The sequence below is a fragment of the Bidens hawaiensis genome, unplaced genomic scaffold, assembly GCF_021521415.1.
Source record: "Bidens hawaiensis isolate Kalapana, Puna unplaced genomic scaffold, B.hawaiensis_p1.1 tig00001721_1, whole genome shotgun sequence".
NCBI lineage: Eukaryota > Viridiplantae > Streptophyta > Magnoliopsida > Asterales > Asteraceae > Bidens > Bidens hawaiensis.
Window position 1 is genome coordinate 3,532,654 of NW_027491098.1, and position 20,351 is coordinate 3,553,004.

The 20,351-nt window shown below is 43.5% G+C and overlaps 1 protein-coding gene across 1 annotated transcript; it reads left to right on the forward strand.

The window, feature by feature from the left end:
- Positions 1-1,158: 1,158 nt before the first annotated feature.
- LOC143596390 (phosphate transporter PHO1 homolog 9-like) lies at positions 1,159-16,494 on the forward strand. Its single transcript, XM_077075178.1, has 10 exons — positions 1,159-1,538; positions 1,608-1,656; positions 1,743-1,814; positions 1,913-2,042; positions 2,114-2,493; positions 2,590-2,739; positions 15,487-15,639; positions 15,733-16,011; positions 16,088-16,227; positions 16,307-16,494. Exons 1-7 carry the CDS (start codon positions 1,219-1,221, stop codon positions 15,628-15,630), a joined length of 1,245 nt encoding a protein of 414 aa, XP_076931293.1. The 5' UTR covers positions 1,159-1,218; the 3' UTR covers positions 15,631-15,639; positions 15,733-16,011; positions 16,088-16,227; positions 16,307-16,494.
- The last annotated feature ends 3,857 nt before the right edge of the window (positions 16,495-20,351 follow it).

A 20,351-nucleotide genomic window follows, 5' to 3' on the forward strand; every position in this document is an offset into this window, starting at 1 on the left:
ACTGTTTACACTTTTCCACAAAACAATTTTTCTTTCATTAAATATATTAGAAAATCAAGGTTATATATAATCGATGTTACATAATTAATTGTAGATAGAAAACAAGGTTAACTCTAATTATATTTGTCTGATAGTGTGTAACTCTAATTGTACTATAGTTAAAATTGGTTATGAAACTAGGTTTTCTTTATTTTTTATACATACAAGTGTGGAGGGACACGTACGACACGAACACCGGTAATGATGTAAATGTTAACTTTTTTAATTAAAGAAATTATAGCAATACTATATATAATCAATAAAATGTTTGTTTTTGTTATGTAATCCTTTAAAAAAATATTAACGTATGAAAAAAGTTATAAAATTGTGGAAAGAAGTTAGTGTAATTTTAGTTTCAATAATAACTCTTCTTCGTTAGACTCGCTTATTTTAGGTTTTAGCATTCCGATACGGTATCGATCTCGTAGTAGTGTTTAAAATAAAATGTATTTTTATCTATATTTCGAAAAGTTGTATAAAAAACAAGATTCGTTGTAACGCACCTAAAAGGCTAAAACCCAATACTTAAATAAAAATATGATTTGTTGCCTTCAATAATCTATTTATAATCTATCTGGTGTGTGAATTATTTCTCTGACATAAGTAGAAACCTACAATTAATAATCGGTCAAATATGAATCATTCATTTGCATACTTTTAGTATCTCAAGATAAAAAAACAATTTTATAGTTCGAAGACAACACAATAAAATATTAGAATTTTATATTTAAATTGATATCATCAACGCAAACGTATATCACCAACACATAATTTAATAATTACAAAATAAAAAACTCGACGTGTCTATTAACGTGTAAGATTTGAGATCTTTTGGTCTAATGGTTCTCACGTTTGACAAAATCCGTAATTAACAAAACAATCAAGAATCAAAACAAATTTTATTACCTTTGTATTCAAAATGTAACAAATATTTATTATTTATTACAAAGATTTGTTGAATTCAATAATGATGTTCTTTGTCTTTTTGACAGTAAAAAAACATTAGACACGACCAGCAACCCTATTTGATTCATTTTGTAAAACACGCTTAAAGCTGGCACAAGGTTGGTTCATAAGTTCGTTCCAACATCACATGCACACTTATATATAAATATGTTCACATCTTTCTAAACACTTATATCATATTACAATCTTTGTGTAGGATTTTAAAAACCAGCAATGAAGTTTGGAAAAGAATTTGATTCACAAATGGTGCCTGAATGGCGAGAAGCATATATGAATTACAACTATCTCAAGATTTTATTAAAACAGATCTTGATATTCCACAGGCGGCCAGAGAATCAGGAGAAAACAAGGCCTGAACCGCCGTCGAAAGCGGCTTCTTTGAAGAGAAGGGTGTCTCTTTTTAGGGCCTTTAGTGGTTTAACTAGTAGGTATGGTAATAATAATAGTCCGAAAAAAGATAGTGAAGATGAAGTGATATTGAAGCAAGCGTTTATTGAGTTTCACGAAAAGCTTCGGTTTCTAAAGAACTACGCGTAAGCATTTATCTCTTGAAATGAGTTTTGGTTACAGACTAATAAATTGTATCTTGAATTACAAACCAGGTTCTTGAATCAGTTAGCATTCTCTAAGATCATGAAGAAGTATGATAAGGTCAGAAATTTTCGGCTTTTGTCATAATTTATGTGTCTCAGTGTCTCTGCGTGTTCAATTGCTGACTGAGAATATTATTATTGCAGATCACATCAAGAAACGCGTCTGATGCTTACCTGCAGACGGTTGAAGAATCTTACTTAGGCCAATCTGATGAGGTATGTTACTATGTTTATTACATGATTGTTTACATGTTACCTGATCAGGCACTTCAAAATCAGTTAAGTTATTTACATGTAACAAAAAAATGCTTCAGGTTTCTAAGCTCATAGAACGAGTCGAAGCAGCATTCGTAAAGCATTTTTGTAACGGGAATCGGCATCAGGGAATGAACACGTTAAGGCCAAAAGCCAAAAGAGAGAAGCACCGCATAACATTTTTTGTCGGTAAGTTAGTTAAGATTAAAGAGCCTGTTTTTGACTTGCTACTAAAACTTTATCTAATATATTAACTTCAGGTTGCTTCTTTGGATTCTCGTTAGCACTTATGATTGCGATTATTGTAAGTGTACACGCTAGGAATCTTCTTAAAAGCGAAGGTCGAACTCAGTACATGAATACCATCTTTCCACTGTACAGCATGTTCGGATTTCTGGTGTTACATATCCTGATGTATGCTGGAAATGTGTACTTTTGGACACGTGATCGCGTTAATTACTCGTTTATATTTGGGTTCAAGCCGGGTACTGAAATGGGTTTCAAAGAAGTTCTACTTCTCGGTTCTGGTCTATCAGTAGTCACTCTTGCAGCTGTACTCTCAAATCTTGAAATGGAATTGGATCCCGAAACTAAAAGTTACAAAGCGATTACTGAGTTACTCCCTCTGGTTTTAGTCATTGTAAGAAACTCCTCTTTTCCCTTGTACTTTTATGTATACAGGATTATGAGTTATTAATTATTGATTTAAATGTAAATTGTAAACTATGTTTTGTAGGTTGTTATTTTGATAACAATATGTCCGTTCGACATCTTCTATCGGGCAAATCGTTTCTTCCTGCTGGTCTGTTTATGGCATTGCATTTGTGCTCCACTTTATGCAGTCACACTCCCTGATTTCTTCTTGGCTGACCAGTTTACAAGTCAGGTATGAGTCAAATTTCAGAAACATGATGAAGAAACGTGGATCTGCTCACTGGTAGCAGATCTACTTTCCTCGGGTTTTGATTGTACTATTTCACCGATGGTTCTTCTGGATCTGTGTTCTTCCACCTACAAAATGAACAACGCCGTTAACTTACCCCTCAGAAAGGGACAGAGGGGTCCTCTTTGGGGTAACCCTCCGGCGTGAGAATAAGTATATGTAGGAGAAGATAATAATGTGAGAGTAAGGGAATCTGGAGAGTATTGCTTAATAGCTGAATACTGTATGATTGTGTGACTGTGTTTTTGTATATCTTTCCTTGTGGAGTTGATGCTGTATTTATAGTGCTAGGGTTTCCACTGATTGAGCTGGGACCAAATTAGGGTTTTGTTGGCCTCCTCCAATCGATTTGCGCCACGTGTCCTTGGAGACACCTGGTGCTTTTTCATTGGTTATAATCACGTGGTAACCCATGAGTCATGCTGAGCTGTCCACCTTTCATTTAACAGCTGTCAACAACAGCATATCCTTATTCCTTAAAAAGATGCCTTCTGGAAGGTTGTCTGACGTGCACAATCAAGGTTGCCCTAATCCTGATTTGGATAAGGACGAGGTTGATTATGTGCATGTGTGATATGCGCCCATCCTGAGGATGCGCGAGGTCTTCTTTTTATTCTCACGCGCAGATATTTCATGCGCAGATGTGATACGCACAAGCATGTAATACACGTCACGCGCGGATCCCCCACGCGCAGCTGCGCCATGCGCAACTGTGATATGGGTGGGCATGTATGATGCGCGAGTATGTGATATGCGCCGCGCGCGGATGCGCCACACACGATGTGATATGCATAAGCATATATGATGCGTGAGCATGTGATACGCGCGAGCATATGTGATGCATGAGCATATGTGATGCGTGAACATATGTGATGCTTGAGCATATGTGATATGTGCAAGCATGTGATGCTTGAGCATATGCGATATGCGCTGTGCGCATAAGTTTTGGCTTTGTGCCTTGATAATATCTTTGATTTCTAATGTCTTGTATATATCTTGTGGGTTGACCCGCCCCGCTCGATGTTGAGGCGGGTACATACCTCTTCAAGCCCCCCCAGTCTAATGTGTGTCTTATCTCGCGCTAGCGCGGTAAGATAGATATTAGACTTACTGATTTGGTCTTTTTAATGGGGTTTTGTCGTTTTCTTGGTTGTTTCATCGTTGCGCGAAGTTCTATCCATTTGGTTGAAACGAAGGGTCCAAACACGTGGTTGGTTGGTGGTGACGTGCGCCGGAAACGTGTCAGACGTTTCGTGTGCTCGAGGTGCTACAGTTGCCTTTCATGTCCCCTCGCACAGCTGTCTGGAACACGTGTCGCGCTCGCATTGGTTTGCACCTGCGAGTGGGGGCGCGTCTCTGCTCCGTGGCAGTTCCGTTACGTTTTTATGTCCCCTCAACAGTGTTAGGGACACGTGCCGCGCCCGCGTTGGCTTACACCTGCGAGTGGGGGCGCGTGAAATCCGATCAGTTGCCAATTTTCTCTCTCCTGGGCCTATAAAAGCAGGCCCTTAGGAAAAATTTTTATCTTCATCTTCATTGTTGTGTACTCCAAAGCTTCTATCTTTCTGATTTTCTGGTTATTGCTTCCAGATACCCTGTTATCTGTTGCTGTTGTTATTGTATGTCTGATAGCTCAGACTCCTCTAACCCCTCAATCACCTCTATTGTCTCTCGAAGACGCCGTGTGAAATCTGTGGTGATGTCGACATTGAAGCAAAAGGGCAAGGGGAAGAGGGTTGTTGAGACCACATCGGAGGAAGTAGGGAGGACCAAGGCCACGAAAAGGTGGAATGAAATCCCCTGCAAACTGAGGCAGGCCGATCTCAACAACCTCATCTCGTCACAGGGTTTTCTCCCTGTGTTTGGCTGCATGTTGCCTGTGGCCGGGCAAACGGCGGCGGACCCGCCTCCCGGCTATATTTCACTGTACACCCATTTTTTCACCCACTGCAACCTTCGTCTTCCGATGACAAGGTTTGTAGGCGCGGTGTTACGGTTTTTCGGGATTCATATATCCCAAGTCCATCCGTTTGGACTTGTGCGCATGACTCATTTCGAGTTCATGTGCAAATCACAGCGCGAGGAGCCCACCCCTCGGCGCTTTCAATTTTTTTACAAGCCCAAGATCCAAGATTCTTGGATCTCCTTTATTCCTCGCAGTCAGAAGGTTAAGTGCAGCACCGTGTCATTCAAGAGCCTTCATGACTGGTCTGAGAGGTTCTTCTACATCAGGGCTGGTGTAATCCCCATCCGCATGACGATGCGCACGATCGATTCTGCGCCTGCGGATGCGGATGTTATTAAGAACCCAACCGGCGCCTGGGTTAAGAAACTGACCGCCGAACCATCCCCCGCCAAGAAAATTCGCGAGGAGGCGCTGGTGGGGGTCGGCATGAGTAAGCTGTGGGCCGACAGCGCGGCGGAGCCTGTCATCCAAGTGGACGGCTTGCGTAAGTTATCGCATTGCTTTATTTCCGCGCTAATAAAATTTGCCTTTGCTGATATTATTTGTCTTGTTTTTGCGCAGTAACCAAGGAGTTTTTCCACGCCGCATACGACGATCAAGTGGAGGGTGGCTCCGTCCCGCTGGGCGCTGGGGAGGTGGGCTTCCCAGATCGCTTCGATGACATGTTCATCCCTGTGGATCTGGAATTTGACTTTGATAGCGACGCGCCTGGTAAGCCTTCGCACTTATGCTTATTCCTTTAGAATACCAAAGTTTATTAACAGTTCTGTTGCTTGTATTTGCAGATGCGCTCGAAAACTACGAGCTGGAGCTCGCGGAAGAGGAGGAGGAGGAAGAGGAGGCGCCCCTACTAAAGCGCAAAGCTAAGGGGAAATCTGGCGCAGGGGGCAGTAAGAAACAGAAGAAAGATGACACCCCTGTCGCTCATCCCCATGCTCAAACGAAGGGACCTGAGGAAACCCAGGTGTTTACCACCAAGGTTTCTTTAGCTTCCCTGCCTGTGAAAGTGGGCAGACCTCCTGTCCACTTGAGGTATGGTGGCGTGACCTCCTCCCTTCGCGCGGCTGAAGAGAGAAGCAGTGTCGCGCCTGCGAAAGATATACTTTGCTTACCCATAATGGTTCAATGAGGGCGATTCTGATTGAATTATTATTAAATCTTTTCGCATTTGAATGTTTGCAGGACCGGCGACGGTAGCAGATCAGCCGCAGGCGCAACAAGGTGCTGAGGCTGCGCCGGGGGCTGCTTCGAAGTCCCCTGTTCTACCCTCAGAAAAGGGTAGAATGAACTTTATGGCGATGTTCGCCGCGCGAACAGAATTGCGCCAAGGTATGTTTTGCGCCATTGTCTTCTGAATTTTTTGTTTTGATCAAATCATAAACCATTTTTTGTTGTTGATTTGTTCATAGGAGTTGTAGCTGGCGTACAAGCTGCTGGTGACACTCCTGGCGCCGTTGCCGGCGCCGCTGGTTCTGCTCCTGCTCCTGCTAGTGCTGAGTCTCCCCTTATTGGGATTACAAAGGAGCAGGAAGCCGTATTGCGCGCCGAACTGGCGGCGTCGAGACCTCCCTCGCCTCCTCCTACGCGCAGCCCTCTCCGCGAGACTGGTTTGGAGCCCTCCAGGTCGCAGGAGAAGAGGCCGATTGAAGAAGATGAGGAGGATGAGGGAGCTCAAGCTGAAGACTCCTTCGGAGTCCGTGCCAGCCCTGCGATGCCACAAGACTTCGCAGCGCAGACTTCTGGTGAGGCTGGCGCTCACTTTTCTGCTTCATCCCCGCAGGTATGTTTTAATTTGTTGCTCCGCTGCGCGTACTTCCATATAAGTATGTTTTTATGACTTAGAACATTTCTTGTGTTTTGCAGGAAGGTGACCACGTTTACCGCCCGAGATGGAATATTAACGAAGACAGTTCCTTCCAATCCATGGGTGTATGCGAGGAATTCTGGGCTCATGCCGTGCCTCCTACTGAAAGGAGGTATCAGGAGGGGCGCACCCGCGCTGACTTGCTCAACGATCACATTTTCGCTGGGTCGGCTTTCTTTGCTGCCTCCCAAGAGCTTCATCGTGATTATATTAAAGTACGCGATGCTCTTGTGGAAGCCCAGCAAGAGGCTAAGGTGGCTGCCTGGAACCTTTCTGATGCTCGCGCACGAGCTGAGAAACTCTAGGCGGAGCTCAGCGAAAACCGAGCAAGTGCCAACACCGCCTTTATTAAGCGCGGGCATGAGCTCCAAGCTGCGCGGGAGAAGCAGCAGGTGGCAGAGGCCGAAGTTGCCAAGTACGCGCGGAGAGTGCGTGACTTGGAACTGGAGGCGGAGGCGCGTGACCAAGCTATCGTCCAGAGTATCACTGAGAAATCATCACTGGAGAGTGAGGTTGCGCGCCTGAAGAATGAGTTGGCGGCCGCGCAGGCCGATAGAGATGATGCCTTGGCGACGGCAGCGTCTAGCCAGGAAGCACTTGATGCTGCGCAGGCGGAGAAAGAAAAAATTTTGGCTGCAGCAGCGTCTGATAAAGAGGAGCTAAAAAAGACCAAGGAAACTGTTGAGTTATTAAACTCCCAGGTTCCTGCCCTCGAGACGTCTGTTGCTAGCCTCGCGCAGGATCGCCCATGGCTGGTGTCACAGGGCATGACTCGTTGCGCTTTGGCGATGAAATATTCTGGCGAGTTTCAGGCCCTTGTGATGGACTGCAATGCTGCCGCGCGCTTGGTGGGTCGAGCTGAAGGGTTTACGGATGGCTATGAATATGGCATGTTGAAGAAGGACCCATCCGAGTACCCTTACAAGAGCGACGCGGCCTGCGCGGACATGGCCGCGGTGGGGGAGAAGTATATGAATACTCCCATCCCCATCCTTGTGCAGGTACCTTGACCTTAATGAGTTTTTCTTGATTAATTTTCCAAGTGTTTTGTACTCAATACTTTTCTAATGATTTGCAGATAGCTGCGCTTGCTGACCAGCCCGACCTCGGCGCGCTAAAGAAGTTGCTCGATGAATGCGAGGGGGCTGGTGGCGATGATGGTGGCGCGGGGGATGTTGCCCCTGCCAGCGGCTCTGGCGCTGCGAAAGAATCTGCTCCTGACACCGTCGTGATAGAAGACTCCATTGAGGAGGAAGAACTTGACTATGGTCAGTTTGGAGATGAGGAGCGGGCCGCGCCAGATGCTGCGGGAGATGATGAGGGTGATGAAGTGGCTGACGTCAACGTGGAGACTTGAGAAGCCCTTCATCTTTCTAATTTTTTTTTTTGTTTTTGTTATACTTGTAATTTGTAACTCATCACACTTGTAAATTTCAATGCTATGGAATGAAATTTGTTTTCCCTTTTTCACATCTTGCGCATTTCCATTCATCTCTTCATGTTTGCTTGTATAGATATAAGATATGCTTGCACGTTAAAATAAGAACAAGGTTGTAAGGAAATTATTTACTTAACCATAGTCCTATTTTGTAGGTGGTTTCGCAGTATCTTGTTTATGCTGACACGCGCGATGACTTTTCACTATTCCTTTTTTGCGCGTCGTTGTCGCGCGTTTTTTATATGGAATTATGAGTTTTAGCCATTACATGTCAGCATGTGTTACTCAGATATCCACTATGATTCCGCGCGCGACCTCGACCTGAGACCTTAACAACTATGATTTGGCATGTACTTTGCCTTAGTTGTGTTTAGGGATTTTTATGATCAGGCTGCGCGGGATGTAAGATGGATGTTTGTGAATGTTTTGAGCTAAGGCTCTTTGTTTTGGGCTAAGGCCCTGACGTTTTTAGAGTTAAGACTCGTTAACGTGTTTGAGTTAAGGCTCGTAGGTTTGGGCTAAGGCCCTGACGTTTTAGAGTTAAGACTCGTTAACGCGTTTGAGCTAAGGCTCGCGCATGTATGTTTTACTTCGTTTTATTTTGTTTTGAAGTCAATATAGTGTTGTCATATTGCTCCAAATTAATAAAGGAAGTGTGAAACATGTATGCAAAGGTAATAGAACAAATATTGAAAGATAGCGCGAATCATCATTCATGATGGCTTAAAAGCCTTGATTACATATTTGAATTTTTACATGAAGCATTTTCTAAGCTGTGCTGCGTTCCACGCGCGCGGTATCTTTTTTCCATTCAAATCTTTTAAAGTGTACGCGCCTTTCCCCAATTCTTCTGAGATTTGATAAGGTCCTTCCCAATTGGGGGACATTTTTCCTGGGGGTATTGCGCGGCTAGCTTCATTGTTTCGAAGGACAAAATCATTTTTCTTGAAGTGGCATTCTTTAACGCGCTGATTATAATATTTTTCCAGCTTTTTCTTGTATTTGGCTTCATTGATGATAGCCGCTTCTCTGCGCCCTTCAAGCAAGTTGAGGTCCAATCTTCTTTCGCGCTCGTTATCAGTCTTGCTCATCATGAGTACCCTATGGGATGGGCATCCAATTTCTGCTGGGATCATAGCCTCTGTTCCATAGGTTAGGCTGAACGGGGATTCGCCATTGCTAGTTTTGCTTAATGTCCTGTGCGCCCACAGGACATTAGGTAACTCTTCGACCCAAGAATGGGATTCTCCCTCCAACCTTTTCTTCAGCCCATTTAACAAACTTTGATTCGCGCGCTCCACTTGGCCATTCCCCTGAGGGTGGTAGACCGAAGTGAAGATTTGGTTGATGTGCAATTCTTTGAGCCAGCTGGATATCTTCCTGTCAGTGAATTGTTTGCCATTTTCGCTCACAATTTCCATAGGAAGGCCAAAACGGCAAATGATGTGGCTCCAGATAAATTGCTTCATCGCCTCAGCTGTGATTTTTGCTAGTGGCTTGGCCTCAACCCATTTTGTGAAATAGTCTACCGCCACTACCAAAAATTTCACTCGCCCTTGCGCTTGCGGCAGGGGCCCCACAATATCAATGGCCCATTTGTGGAAAGGCCATGCGGAGGTCACTGGAATCAAGTTGTTCTTTGGCCGCATGGTGTTTGGCGCGTAGCTCTGACATGCCTTGCATTTTTGTATTTCTTTTAGCGCATCCAAGTACATGCCTGGCCAATAGTAGCCTGAGCTCATTGCCTTGGCAACCACCATGCGCGGGCCAGCGTGTATTCCGCAGATTCCTTCGTGAATCTCCCTAATCACATAGCTTGCTTCTTCAGCATCCAGGCATTTCATGAGCGGTCCAAGATAAGAGCGTCGATATAATGTACCATCAAGTAGTTCATAGTTCTGCGCCTTGTGTCTTATCTTTCTCGCCTGTGCGCGATCGTCCGGTAACTTCCCCTCCTTCAGGAATTCCATTATTGGAGTTATCCAGGATGAAGGGGTTGTATGAATTACAAGGACAGATTGCGTTTGCACTGACGGGTTGCTCATCACTTCCACCCTGACATCTTTGCCAAAGTGATCAAAATTAGTTGATGCCATCTTACTCAACGCGTCAGCGGACTTGTTTTCGCTGCGCGAGATGTGTATGATTTTGAAGAAGTCAAACTGCTCAACGAGCATTTTTGCCTGCTCTAGATATAGAGGCATGGTGTTCTCCTTGGCATCATAAAGGCCATTGACCTGTGCAGCTACCAAGTAAGAATCAACATGGGCCTCTAGCCTTTTAACTCCAAACTTGCGCGCAATGCGCAGACCAGCCAGCAGGGCTTCATACTCAGCCTCATTGTTGGTACTCTTGAAGTCCAACCTAATAGCATAGGTATATTCATGATTATCAGGGTCCACCAGTTTGAGGCCTGCGCCGGACCCTTCGCTGTTGGAGGCTCCATCAGTGAATAGCCTCCAAACACCTTCTTCATCATTTGCTCGCGGAGGGTCTACCTCGCGCTGAGCTTCTTCAATCTTTCCCTCTGGGATTTCCGTGATGAAATCCGCTAAAACTTGACCCTTTATTGCTGGACGGGGCTTATAGGTTATCGTGTGTTCACCTAATTCCAGCGCCCACTTTGTCAGCCTTCCGGAGAGCGCGGGGCGTCGCAAGACTTGCTGGATGTTGTAACCTGTCAGAACTTCAATAGGATGACCATTGAAGTATCTATGAAGCTTGCGCGACGCGTGTGTTAGTGACAAAACTAACTTTTCCATGATGGAATAGCGCGTCTCAGGGTCTGTCAGCACCCGACTCACATAGTATATTGGCGTTTGGATCCCCTTGCGATCCACCAATAATACTGCGCCGATGGCGCGATCTCCAGCTGACAAGTACAATGTAAGGGTTTCGCCAGGAAGTGGAGCTGTGAGCGCGGGCAGCTTTATGAGACATTCTTTTATCTCACTGAAAGCTTGCTCAGCCTCAGGCGTCCACTTGAATTGGCTCTTCTTCAAGCAGTTCCTCAAAGTGTTAACGAATGGAGTAGATTTGCTGGCGTGGTTCGCTAGGAACCTGTTGATTGACACCAATCTACCATTCAGCTTCTGAACCTCTTTCATGGTGGATGGTGAAGGCATGTCAAGGATGGCTTCCACCTTTTCAGGGTTCACCTTGAAACCATCCTTAGTGACCATTACATCAAGAAATTTCCCCTCTTCCACGCCGAAAGTACATTTGCTCGGGTTGAGCTTCATGTTGACTTCCGTTAAGCGCTGAAGAGTTTCCTCGATGTCTTTGAGCATTTGTCTCTCCTCCCTGCTCTTGATCACCAAATCATCAACGTAGACTTCTAGATTTCTTCCGATTTGTTCACTGAAAACCGAATCCATAAGTCTCTGATAAGTGGCGCCCGCATTCTTTAAACCAAAGGGCATTTTTGTGTAACAAAAAACACCCTTGTCGGTTCTGAAGGCAGTCTTGTCTTCGTCTTGTGGTGCCATTTGAATCTGGTGATAGCCTTTGTAGGCATCCAGGAAACATTTGAGCTTGAATGGCGCCACGGAGTCCACCTTTGCGTCGATGTTTGGGAGGGGGTAACAGTCTTTCGGACATGCTTTATTGAGGTCCTTGAAGTCAATACACATCCTCCATGACCCGTTGCTTTTCTTTACCATCACAGGGTTGGCTACCCACGTCTGGTATCGGATCGGGCGGATGATTTTTGCGCGCAACAGGTCCTCAACTTGCTCATTCATGGCCTTCGCCTTTTCATCCCCCATGATTCTCTTTTTCTGAGCAATTGGCTCCACCGACTTGAACGCGTTAAGAGAATGTTGCGCCAAGTCTCGTGGGACCCCAATCATATCGGAGTGTTGCCACGCGAAGACCGACGTGTATTTTGTGAGTAACCTTTTCATTCTCAATCTCGTTTCGTCTGAAATGGTAGCGCCAATTGTGACCGTTTGCTCTGGGAATATTGGGTTTAAAATCCACTTCTCTGGCGCCTTGTCCGCCATTGGAAGTTTCATTCTCCCTTCCCGCGGCGTACTTGTCACTGTGCACAAATGATCGCGGTAAACAAATGTTACGCCTGTTGGTGTAGGGAACCCCAATGCGCCGTGCGCTGGCGACGGTATAGCATTAAATTGGGCAATCGTTCCCCTACCCAGGATCATATTGTGGCATGACGTGGTGGGCAAGACCAAGAAGTTGACAACTTCGGCTCGCTTGTGCTCATCATCCCCCATAGTTAGTTCAAACAGAATTTGACCTAGGGGGTGGATGATTTCATTTGAAACACCACAGATTGGTGCGTTCACCATCTCGAGCCGCGCTTGGTCTGCCGGGTCTAACTTTCTGAAACATTGCTCATACATAATGTCAGATTCGCTTCCAGTGTCCACCAGGACCTTTGACACTTCGTAATGAGCAATGTGTGTGGTGATGACGAGAGGGCTGCTGATTGAAGGGCCTCCCCAGATTCTTGGGAAGATAACTTGCTGCTCGCGCCAATCTCCGTGGATTTGCGCGCTTCTCTTTTTTGACGTCTGCCCTTGTCGTCCCCCCTCAGCCACACAGATTCTTTTGTATTTCTTGCTGGCAGCTTCTTCCGGTTGCTCATCTTCTATTCTTGGGTTTTTCACCAAGTGAGCCAGCCTGCCTGATTTTACATCCTTCTCGATCGCATCCTTTAAATGATGGCATGCGTCGGTGTTGTGGCCCGGGGACCTGTGAAATTCACAATATTTGCCACTGTTTTGCGGTCCCTTGTAGTGTAGTTGCTTGGGGGGCTTGAATTGGACATTCTCAGTACTTAACACCTGTGAAGGTGTTTTAGTGAGGGGAGTCCATATTCTTGGCAGAGGTCTGCTAGGATCTCTGCCGCCCTCCCTCTTGTCACCCTCCCCGCGATTACGAACATCTTTTTGGGGCTGGGGTGAGCTTGGTTGCGTTTGCTTTTCTGCGGAAGAAAAACTTGTTGGTTGCAACCTGGACCATACAGAGTTCTGTTTGGCCCTCTTCTCTTTGCTGCGCGGTGATTCAGCCTGATGCGCTCTTTCTCTTGCCCTATCTTGGGCAATCTGTTTTTCATTTCTCGCGAAGACTCGCGATGCTTCCATTAGTTTTGCCCAAGTGGTGGGCATACCATCTCTGCTTACGAGAGCTCGGCGGAGTTGATCACTGCGCGCGCCTTGTATAAAAGCCACGCGCAGGAGTTGCTCAGTTATACCCCCGATTGCCAGAGACTCCTGATTGAAACGAGTGATGTAGTCCTCAATCGTTTCATCATTCCTGCGCACGCAGTGCATGATGTCATCAGGATCGCGAGTGTGTCTGCGCTGCTGTACGAAGTGGGCTTGGAACTTTTCCAATAGTTTCTCGAACCCATCAATTTGCCCAGTTGGCAAGCTCTCGAACCAGACACGCGCCGCGCCCGTAAGGCAGCGGGCAAACATGTGACACCATGTTGGCATCGTCCAGCTCTCTAGGTTTCCCGTGTTATAGAAACCTTGTAAAAAGTCATCTGGATCTGTTGTGCCATCATATTTGCCCAGACCACTTGGCATCTTGGTCTTGTGCTGGATGGGGGCCTTAGCGATGCGCTCAGTAAATTTTGAGTGCTTCACTAAGATGGCCGGCCTGTACGGCGTGGTTACGTCCACTTGCCCCCTCACTGGCGGGCTGTACGGCATGTGCAGATCCAGATCTGCTCTGGCTCCAGGCGCCATGTTCACAGGCGCGCGGAGTTGTGAGCCTCCTGCATGAGTATCTCGCGTCTTCCTCATGCTATGCACTTCTTCATCACTGAACTCAGTGTGTGCAGTGTGAACAGAATGTCCGTCTTCCGGCGCGCGCGGCCTTTTTGTAGTCTGCTTATCAAACGCTTGCCTTTGTGTTTGGTCGGCTGGCTTTTTCTGTTTGACCATTTCATTGTACTTTTCCATTAGACGCCGCTGCTCGTTTATGAGCCATTCATTCGGATCATTTGTTTCTTCTTCTGGACCCATTGGTCCTTTCAGTTTCGCGCCGGCAAGATTTTGTAACGTGAGATCGTCTGGAGGAGTTTCAGTCTGGCCGTGAGGGGTTGTGATGAAGGGACGGTTACTGGTGATGCGCGTAGAATCACGCGGCACCCTCAGAAACTGCTGTCCCTCATTGACACCCTCACGTTCAATATCCTCCAGAGCTTGATCAGCGTTACGAACGCCAAAAACCATGGTGATTGAATTTTTTTATGTAGATCTGATGAGATCTGATTGCCGTTTGTAACAGTGGATGGCGCCAATGAAGAAACGTGGATCTGCTCACTGGTAGCAGATCTACTTTCCTCGGGTTTTGATTGTACTATTTCACCGATGGTTCTTCTGGATCTGTGTTCTTCCACCTACAAAATGAACAACGCCGTTAACTTACCCCTCAGAAAGGGACAGAGGGGTCCTCTTTGGGGTAACCCTCCGGCGTGAGAATAAGTATATGTAGGAGAAGATAATAATGTGAGAGTAAGGGAATCTGGAGAGTATTGCTTAATAGCTGAATACTGTATGATTGTGTGACTGTGTTTTTGTATATCTTTCCTTGTGGAGTTGATGCTGTATTTATAGTGCTAGGGTTTCCACTGATTGAGCTGGGACCAAATTAGGGTTTTGTTGGCCTCCTCCAATCGATTTGCGCCACGTGTCCTTGGAGACACCTGGTGCTTTTTCATTGGTTATAATCACGTGGTAACCCATGAGTCATGCTGAGCTGTCCACCTTTCATTTAGCAGCTGTCAACAACAGCATATCCTTATTCCTTAAAAAGATGCCTTCTGGAAGGTTGTCTGACGTGCACAATCAAGGTTGCCCTAATCCTGATTTGGATAAGGACGAGGTTGATTATGTGCATGTGTGATATGCGCCCATCCTGAGGATGCGCGAGGTCTTCTCTTTATTCTCACGCGCAGATATTTCATGCGCAGATGTGATACGCACAAGCATGTAATACACGTCACGCGCGGATCCCCCACGCGCAGCTGCGCCATGCGCAACTGTGATATGGGTGGGCATGTATGATGCGCGAGTATGTGATATGCGCCGCGCGCGGATGCGCCACACACGATGTGATATGCATAAGCATATATGATGCGTGAGCATGTGATACGCGCGAGCATATGTGATGCATGAGCATATGTGATGCGTGAGCATATGTGATGCTTGAGCATATGTGATATGTGCAAGCATGTGATGCTTGAGCATATGCGATATGCGCTGTGCGCATAAGTTTTGGCTTTGTGCCTTGATAATATCTTTGATTTCTAATGTCTTGTATATATCTTGTGGGTTGACCCGCCCCGCTCGATGTTGAGGCGGGTACATACCTCTTCACATGAAAGAAGGATCATATTCAAATTATTTAACTAAAACTTATTAATATCATAATTTGTTAATGTTTCAGGTTCAATTATTGAGAAATCTGCAGTTCTATGTATGCTACTACGGTTGGGGAGACTTCAAAACAAGAGATGCAGAAAAATGCAACAATAGTGAAGTTTATGATGTTCTTTTTATTATTATTGCGGTTATCCCATATTGGATTTGAGTCCTACAGGTACATATATGATATAACACATCCTACATTTATACATTACGGTTTCATTTGTAAGATGCATGTTTGTTGATTATTATTTGTGTCAATGTGTAGTGCGTTAGACGCTTGTGTGACGGGCGCGATTCAACACAAGCTTTAAACGGACTCAAATACTTCTCCACCATTGCTGCGGTTGTTACAAGGACAATTTACAGTCAAAGAAGAGGAATAACCCTGAAGATCATATCCGCATCTACCTCCGGTGTCACAACAATATTCAGTACCTACTGGGATATAGTGATGGATTGGGGTTTGCTATGTAAGGATTCCGAGAATCCATGGTTAAGAGACAAGCTTATATTACCTCACAGATCTATCTACTTCATAGCAATGGTAATTACTAATTACTAGTTAGCGATATACTGATTTAAATACGATATGCGAGTACTTAACATTTTGTTATTTGCAGGTATTGAATGTGATACTGAGACTTGCCTGGATGCAAACTGTGATGGATTTTCATGAAGCCCCTTTCCTCCACAAAAATGCATTAATCGCAATCGTTGCGAGTTTGGAGATCATTCGGCGTGGAATATGGAACTTCTTCAGGTATGGTTCGATCCATAACTGTGAATACATGGCATTTATATCATTAAAGTGTAATATAACTTTGAAATGATGAATGCAGGTTGGAGAATGAGCATTTGAACAATGTTGGCAAATTTAGAGCTGTGAAATCGGTGCCGTTACCTTTTAGCTACGAGGATGGACATAAGAATCTTTAATTCGTTTATTTATTGATTTATAATAGTAATAACAGTAGCAGGTTGTAAAGATAATCACCAATTTTGTGTCTGCATAATGAAAATTTCATTGATGCATATTGTTGTTGCATATTAATTGTTTTTTGAACGCCGTGCTGATAAAACCCCAACGTTGAAACCCCGAGTGTTAGTAAACCCGAGCGTTACACCGGTGATTCTGCGTAAATTTGGACATTATCGGTTACGCTTGTTACGGTATAGACACCATTGGTAAAACTTGAGCGTTAAAACCAAAAATATAAATTAGCCAAATTAACATAATTATTATCTATCTATAATAATTAAGAATTTTGGCGACGCAATCACGTGATTGGTCGCCAAACTTCTTATTTGCTTTTAATCTGTTTTACATTTTAAAATTCGTGGCGGTTCGCTGTCGTAAAATAAGGGTTTTTTTATCGTAGATATTGTCAAATGATTCCGGCCAAATTCGCGTCAGCTAGCAGTCGCAACCCAAGGTTTTTTTCCCCGTGAGTTATTTTAGTCCATCGATTCTGGATGAATCCGCGTCAAGTCAAGGCCACAACACGCATATATTTTTTGTTTTTGCCATGGTATTTTTTATATAGATATGTTAATTTGTTGTATTTTGAGTGTGGACGGATTAATTTATTGCTTTAATTTCGGAGTCGTAACCTGATACCATCCGAACGGACCCGTGTCAGTTCAGCATCACAATACATGGTTTTCTATGTACGATTTAGTCTTGACAACGTCGATTCTGACTGAATTCGCGTTAGTTCACAAACGCAACGCGTGGGCTTTTTATCACTTTTTTTGTCTCTCGATTCCATAATCAACGAATCCGTATTTAAGAGTGGACGAATTTATGGTTTGCTTTACTTTTTCGGTCGTAACCATATACCAACCGAAGTAGGGATGAGATCGGGACCGTACCCGTACCTATACATGTGCATGTACCCGAAAGTACTCGTACTTAAAATCAATAAATCTTAATTGGTACCCATACCCGTACCCGAATTTTATGGTACGAGTACAGGTGCAGTTACTTTGGGTATGGTACTCACTTTGGTACCTCTTTGTTATTTTTGTTTTTAAATCTCCACTAAACTAGGTATTGGTAAACGGTATGGTACCGACAATCAATTATCTATAATACAAAAATTGTAATACCACAACCAAAACCGTAATACCGCAACCAAAATTAAAAATGAAACAAATCAACCATAATATAAAATCAAATCAAAATCAAGTGATGAATACCAAAACATACAAAGTATTAAAAAAATATCAAAATGTTTAAAACAAAATCAACTTATACAAAGAAAGTCAACATTCGTTTAATCTTGCTAATCATCTTTCCATTTGCCCTTTTCTTTTTTCTTTTCTTTGTTTATTTTTTCCTCAATTTCTATAGAAAAACAAGAGAGAAAGTTAATACATGTCATTTAATGATATATTCAATCACACATACATGAAATAAAAATATACGAATACACAATATATGAATATATACTTATAGATTGAGAATGAACTTACTCAACTAATATATATTAGGTTTTGAAATCCCGCTTGAAAGTTAAATCATGAGTGTTGGATAACCTAATAAAAGCCCCTACATATTCTAAACGGGTACCAGTACCCGTAACACCCGTACATGTACTCGTACCTATAATTAGTAAATTTGGGTACCCATACCCGTACCCAATAGACATGTACGGGTACTGAACAGGTACGTGTACGGGCATTCGGGAAAAAAATCTCATCCCTAAACCGAAGTGTCATCGGTTTGTAACCGCAACACGTGTTTTGTTATTTTAATTTGTTGTATTTTTGCGTTAAAAAAGTATTTTTTGTGGGGTGGGGGGGAGGGGTAATTACTGGTTTCGTAACCTGGCACCGATTAAATTCACCTCGACTCGTAGGTGCACTGCAAGATTTGATAAGTTGTACAAGTATGACTGTCAATAACATCAACTCGGAGCAACGCGCCGGGAATCTTCTTAGTTAACATATAAAAAATAAAATATACGACGTTTAGTAAGGTGAAGGTTGGTTAATATGTATATGCTTTAGTTCATTTAATTATTAGTTTTACTCGTTTATTTTAGGAATTTCGATACTTCATATGTGTATGATTGTATTTCAGGTCACAGGCGTTAAAGAACTTAATTTGGACATGCTGATGCATGTATTGAAGACCCGGGATGTCCAGCACGCGAAACGAGAAATATTTATGAAGTTTGCTGGTGACAAGTCCCATCGCGATACGCGATGGGCTTGGCTGAAGACCCATCGCGTATCGCGATGGGTTTAAATGAAATGTTGACTTTCTGGTCCATCGCGATACGCAATGGATCAGTGAAGACCCCCATCGCGTATCGCAATGGGGTGTGCAGACGAGGTGTTAGGGTTTAATATCAAATTTTCATCATTGACGACCCTATCTTCGTTTTTATCAAAGGAGGCGATTTGCAGAACTTGGAGGCAGTGATTCCATCCTTACAGAACGTTCCAAGACCATATACATGATCCATATCATCATTATTGATGATTCGATGATGTCGAGGCTCGGCTAATCTCCTAGAATCTCACCCCGGGAATGTATAGTTTGTAACTCTTTCAGTTTTCTCATGTGACTAAGAACACTTATGTATAATTGTTTATAGTTGATATATGATTATTGATGTTTGGTATTTCTGTGTGTTCAATCGGTTTAGGTTTACGCTGATCTGAACGATTCGTTACCAGTTGCTATAATAATTGATCATATGACTGTTTGATTAGACTGAATACGATAAAACATATAATTGCCCTTAACTAAGTCACACTGGCAAGGACTGTTTAATAACCAATGCCGTGTGTAAAGCGATTGTTGATGTCTAAGTTTTTGTCTAGTTGATCAGTATGTAGTTAACCGTTAATGATTAATCTGTTAGGTTGCATGAGATTACTGTAAGTTACCTACTTGAAGTCCCGGGTGTGATTTGCTTTTATTAATTGATTGAAACTCGGTTTCTTGTTCGTTTGCTTAATTCTAAACTAAACTATTTGCTTGTGTAATCAGCACTAAAATCTGCTACTTCATAATATTAAAATTATTTACAAAAATTGCATTGACCACATACTTCTGGTGGATACGATACCTTACTTACTATATCTATATAGTTTAATTAGGTTTTTGAATGACTCAAACGACGGTCATCATAGGGCGTTAAACCCGGAAGGTGATAAAACCCAAGTGTTGTCAGTCCTCGCTATTGAGGATTAGAGGCAATAACTTGACACGAATTCGGTCGGTTTTATGTTACATACATTACGTTACCGGAACCCAAAAGGAAAAAAAACTGAAAATTGAGATAGACTAATGGTGTGGTGTCGGTCGGTAAACTCGGATGTTGGTAAAACCAAAGTGTTGTAGGTCACGAACGTTGACGTTGTGAATCTACACGAATTTGGTTGGATTCTGTCATGTTCGTTACCGTACCGAAATTAGAACAAATTAAAAAACACAAAATTGACGTTCGGTTGGCTTCTGTTATGATCCTTACGACACCGAAACTAAAATAAAATAAGCAAACAAAATGTAAGGACCAATTATAAGGTGCCGTCAAGTGGCTCAATCGAGAGTCGGTGGCACCAAAGTTCTTATCTATAATATATAATAATAATAATACCATCATAGCCGCAACGGTCAGCTAAAAGAACATGTTGCATCCCAATCTAAACCAACTACTTTCCCTTTATTCTTCACACATATAAACATAAGACGTTTAATATCTTCCTTGATTCTATTAATCTACACCCATTTTTGTTGAAAAATGTTTCTTTCCTAGCCTTCCATAAGAATTAACACGCCGTGGAGATGACCTAGTTAATTGTTAAAAGTTTGCCTGTTAGAAAAGGAAAAAAAATATTGAGAAATTAGTAGGATTTGTCTTTAAGTAG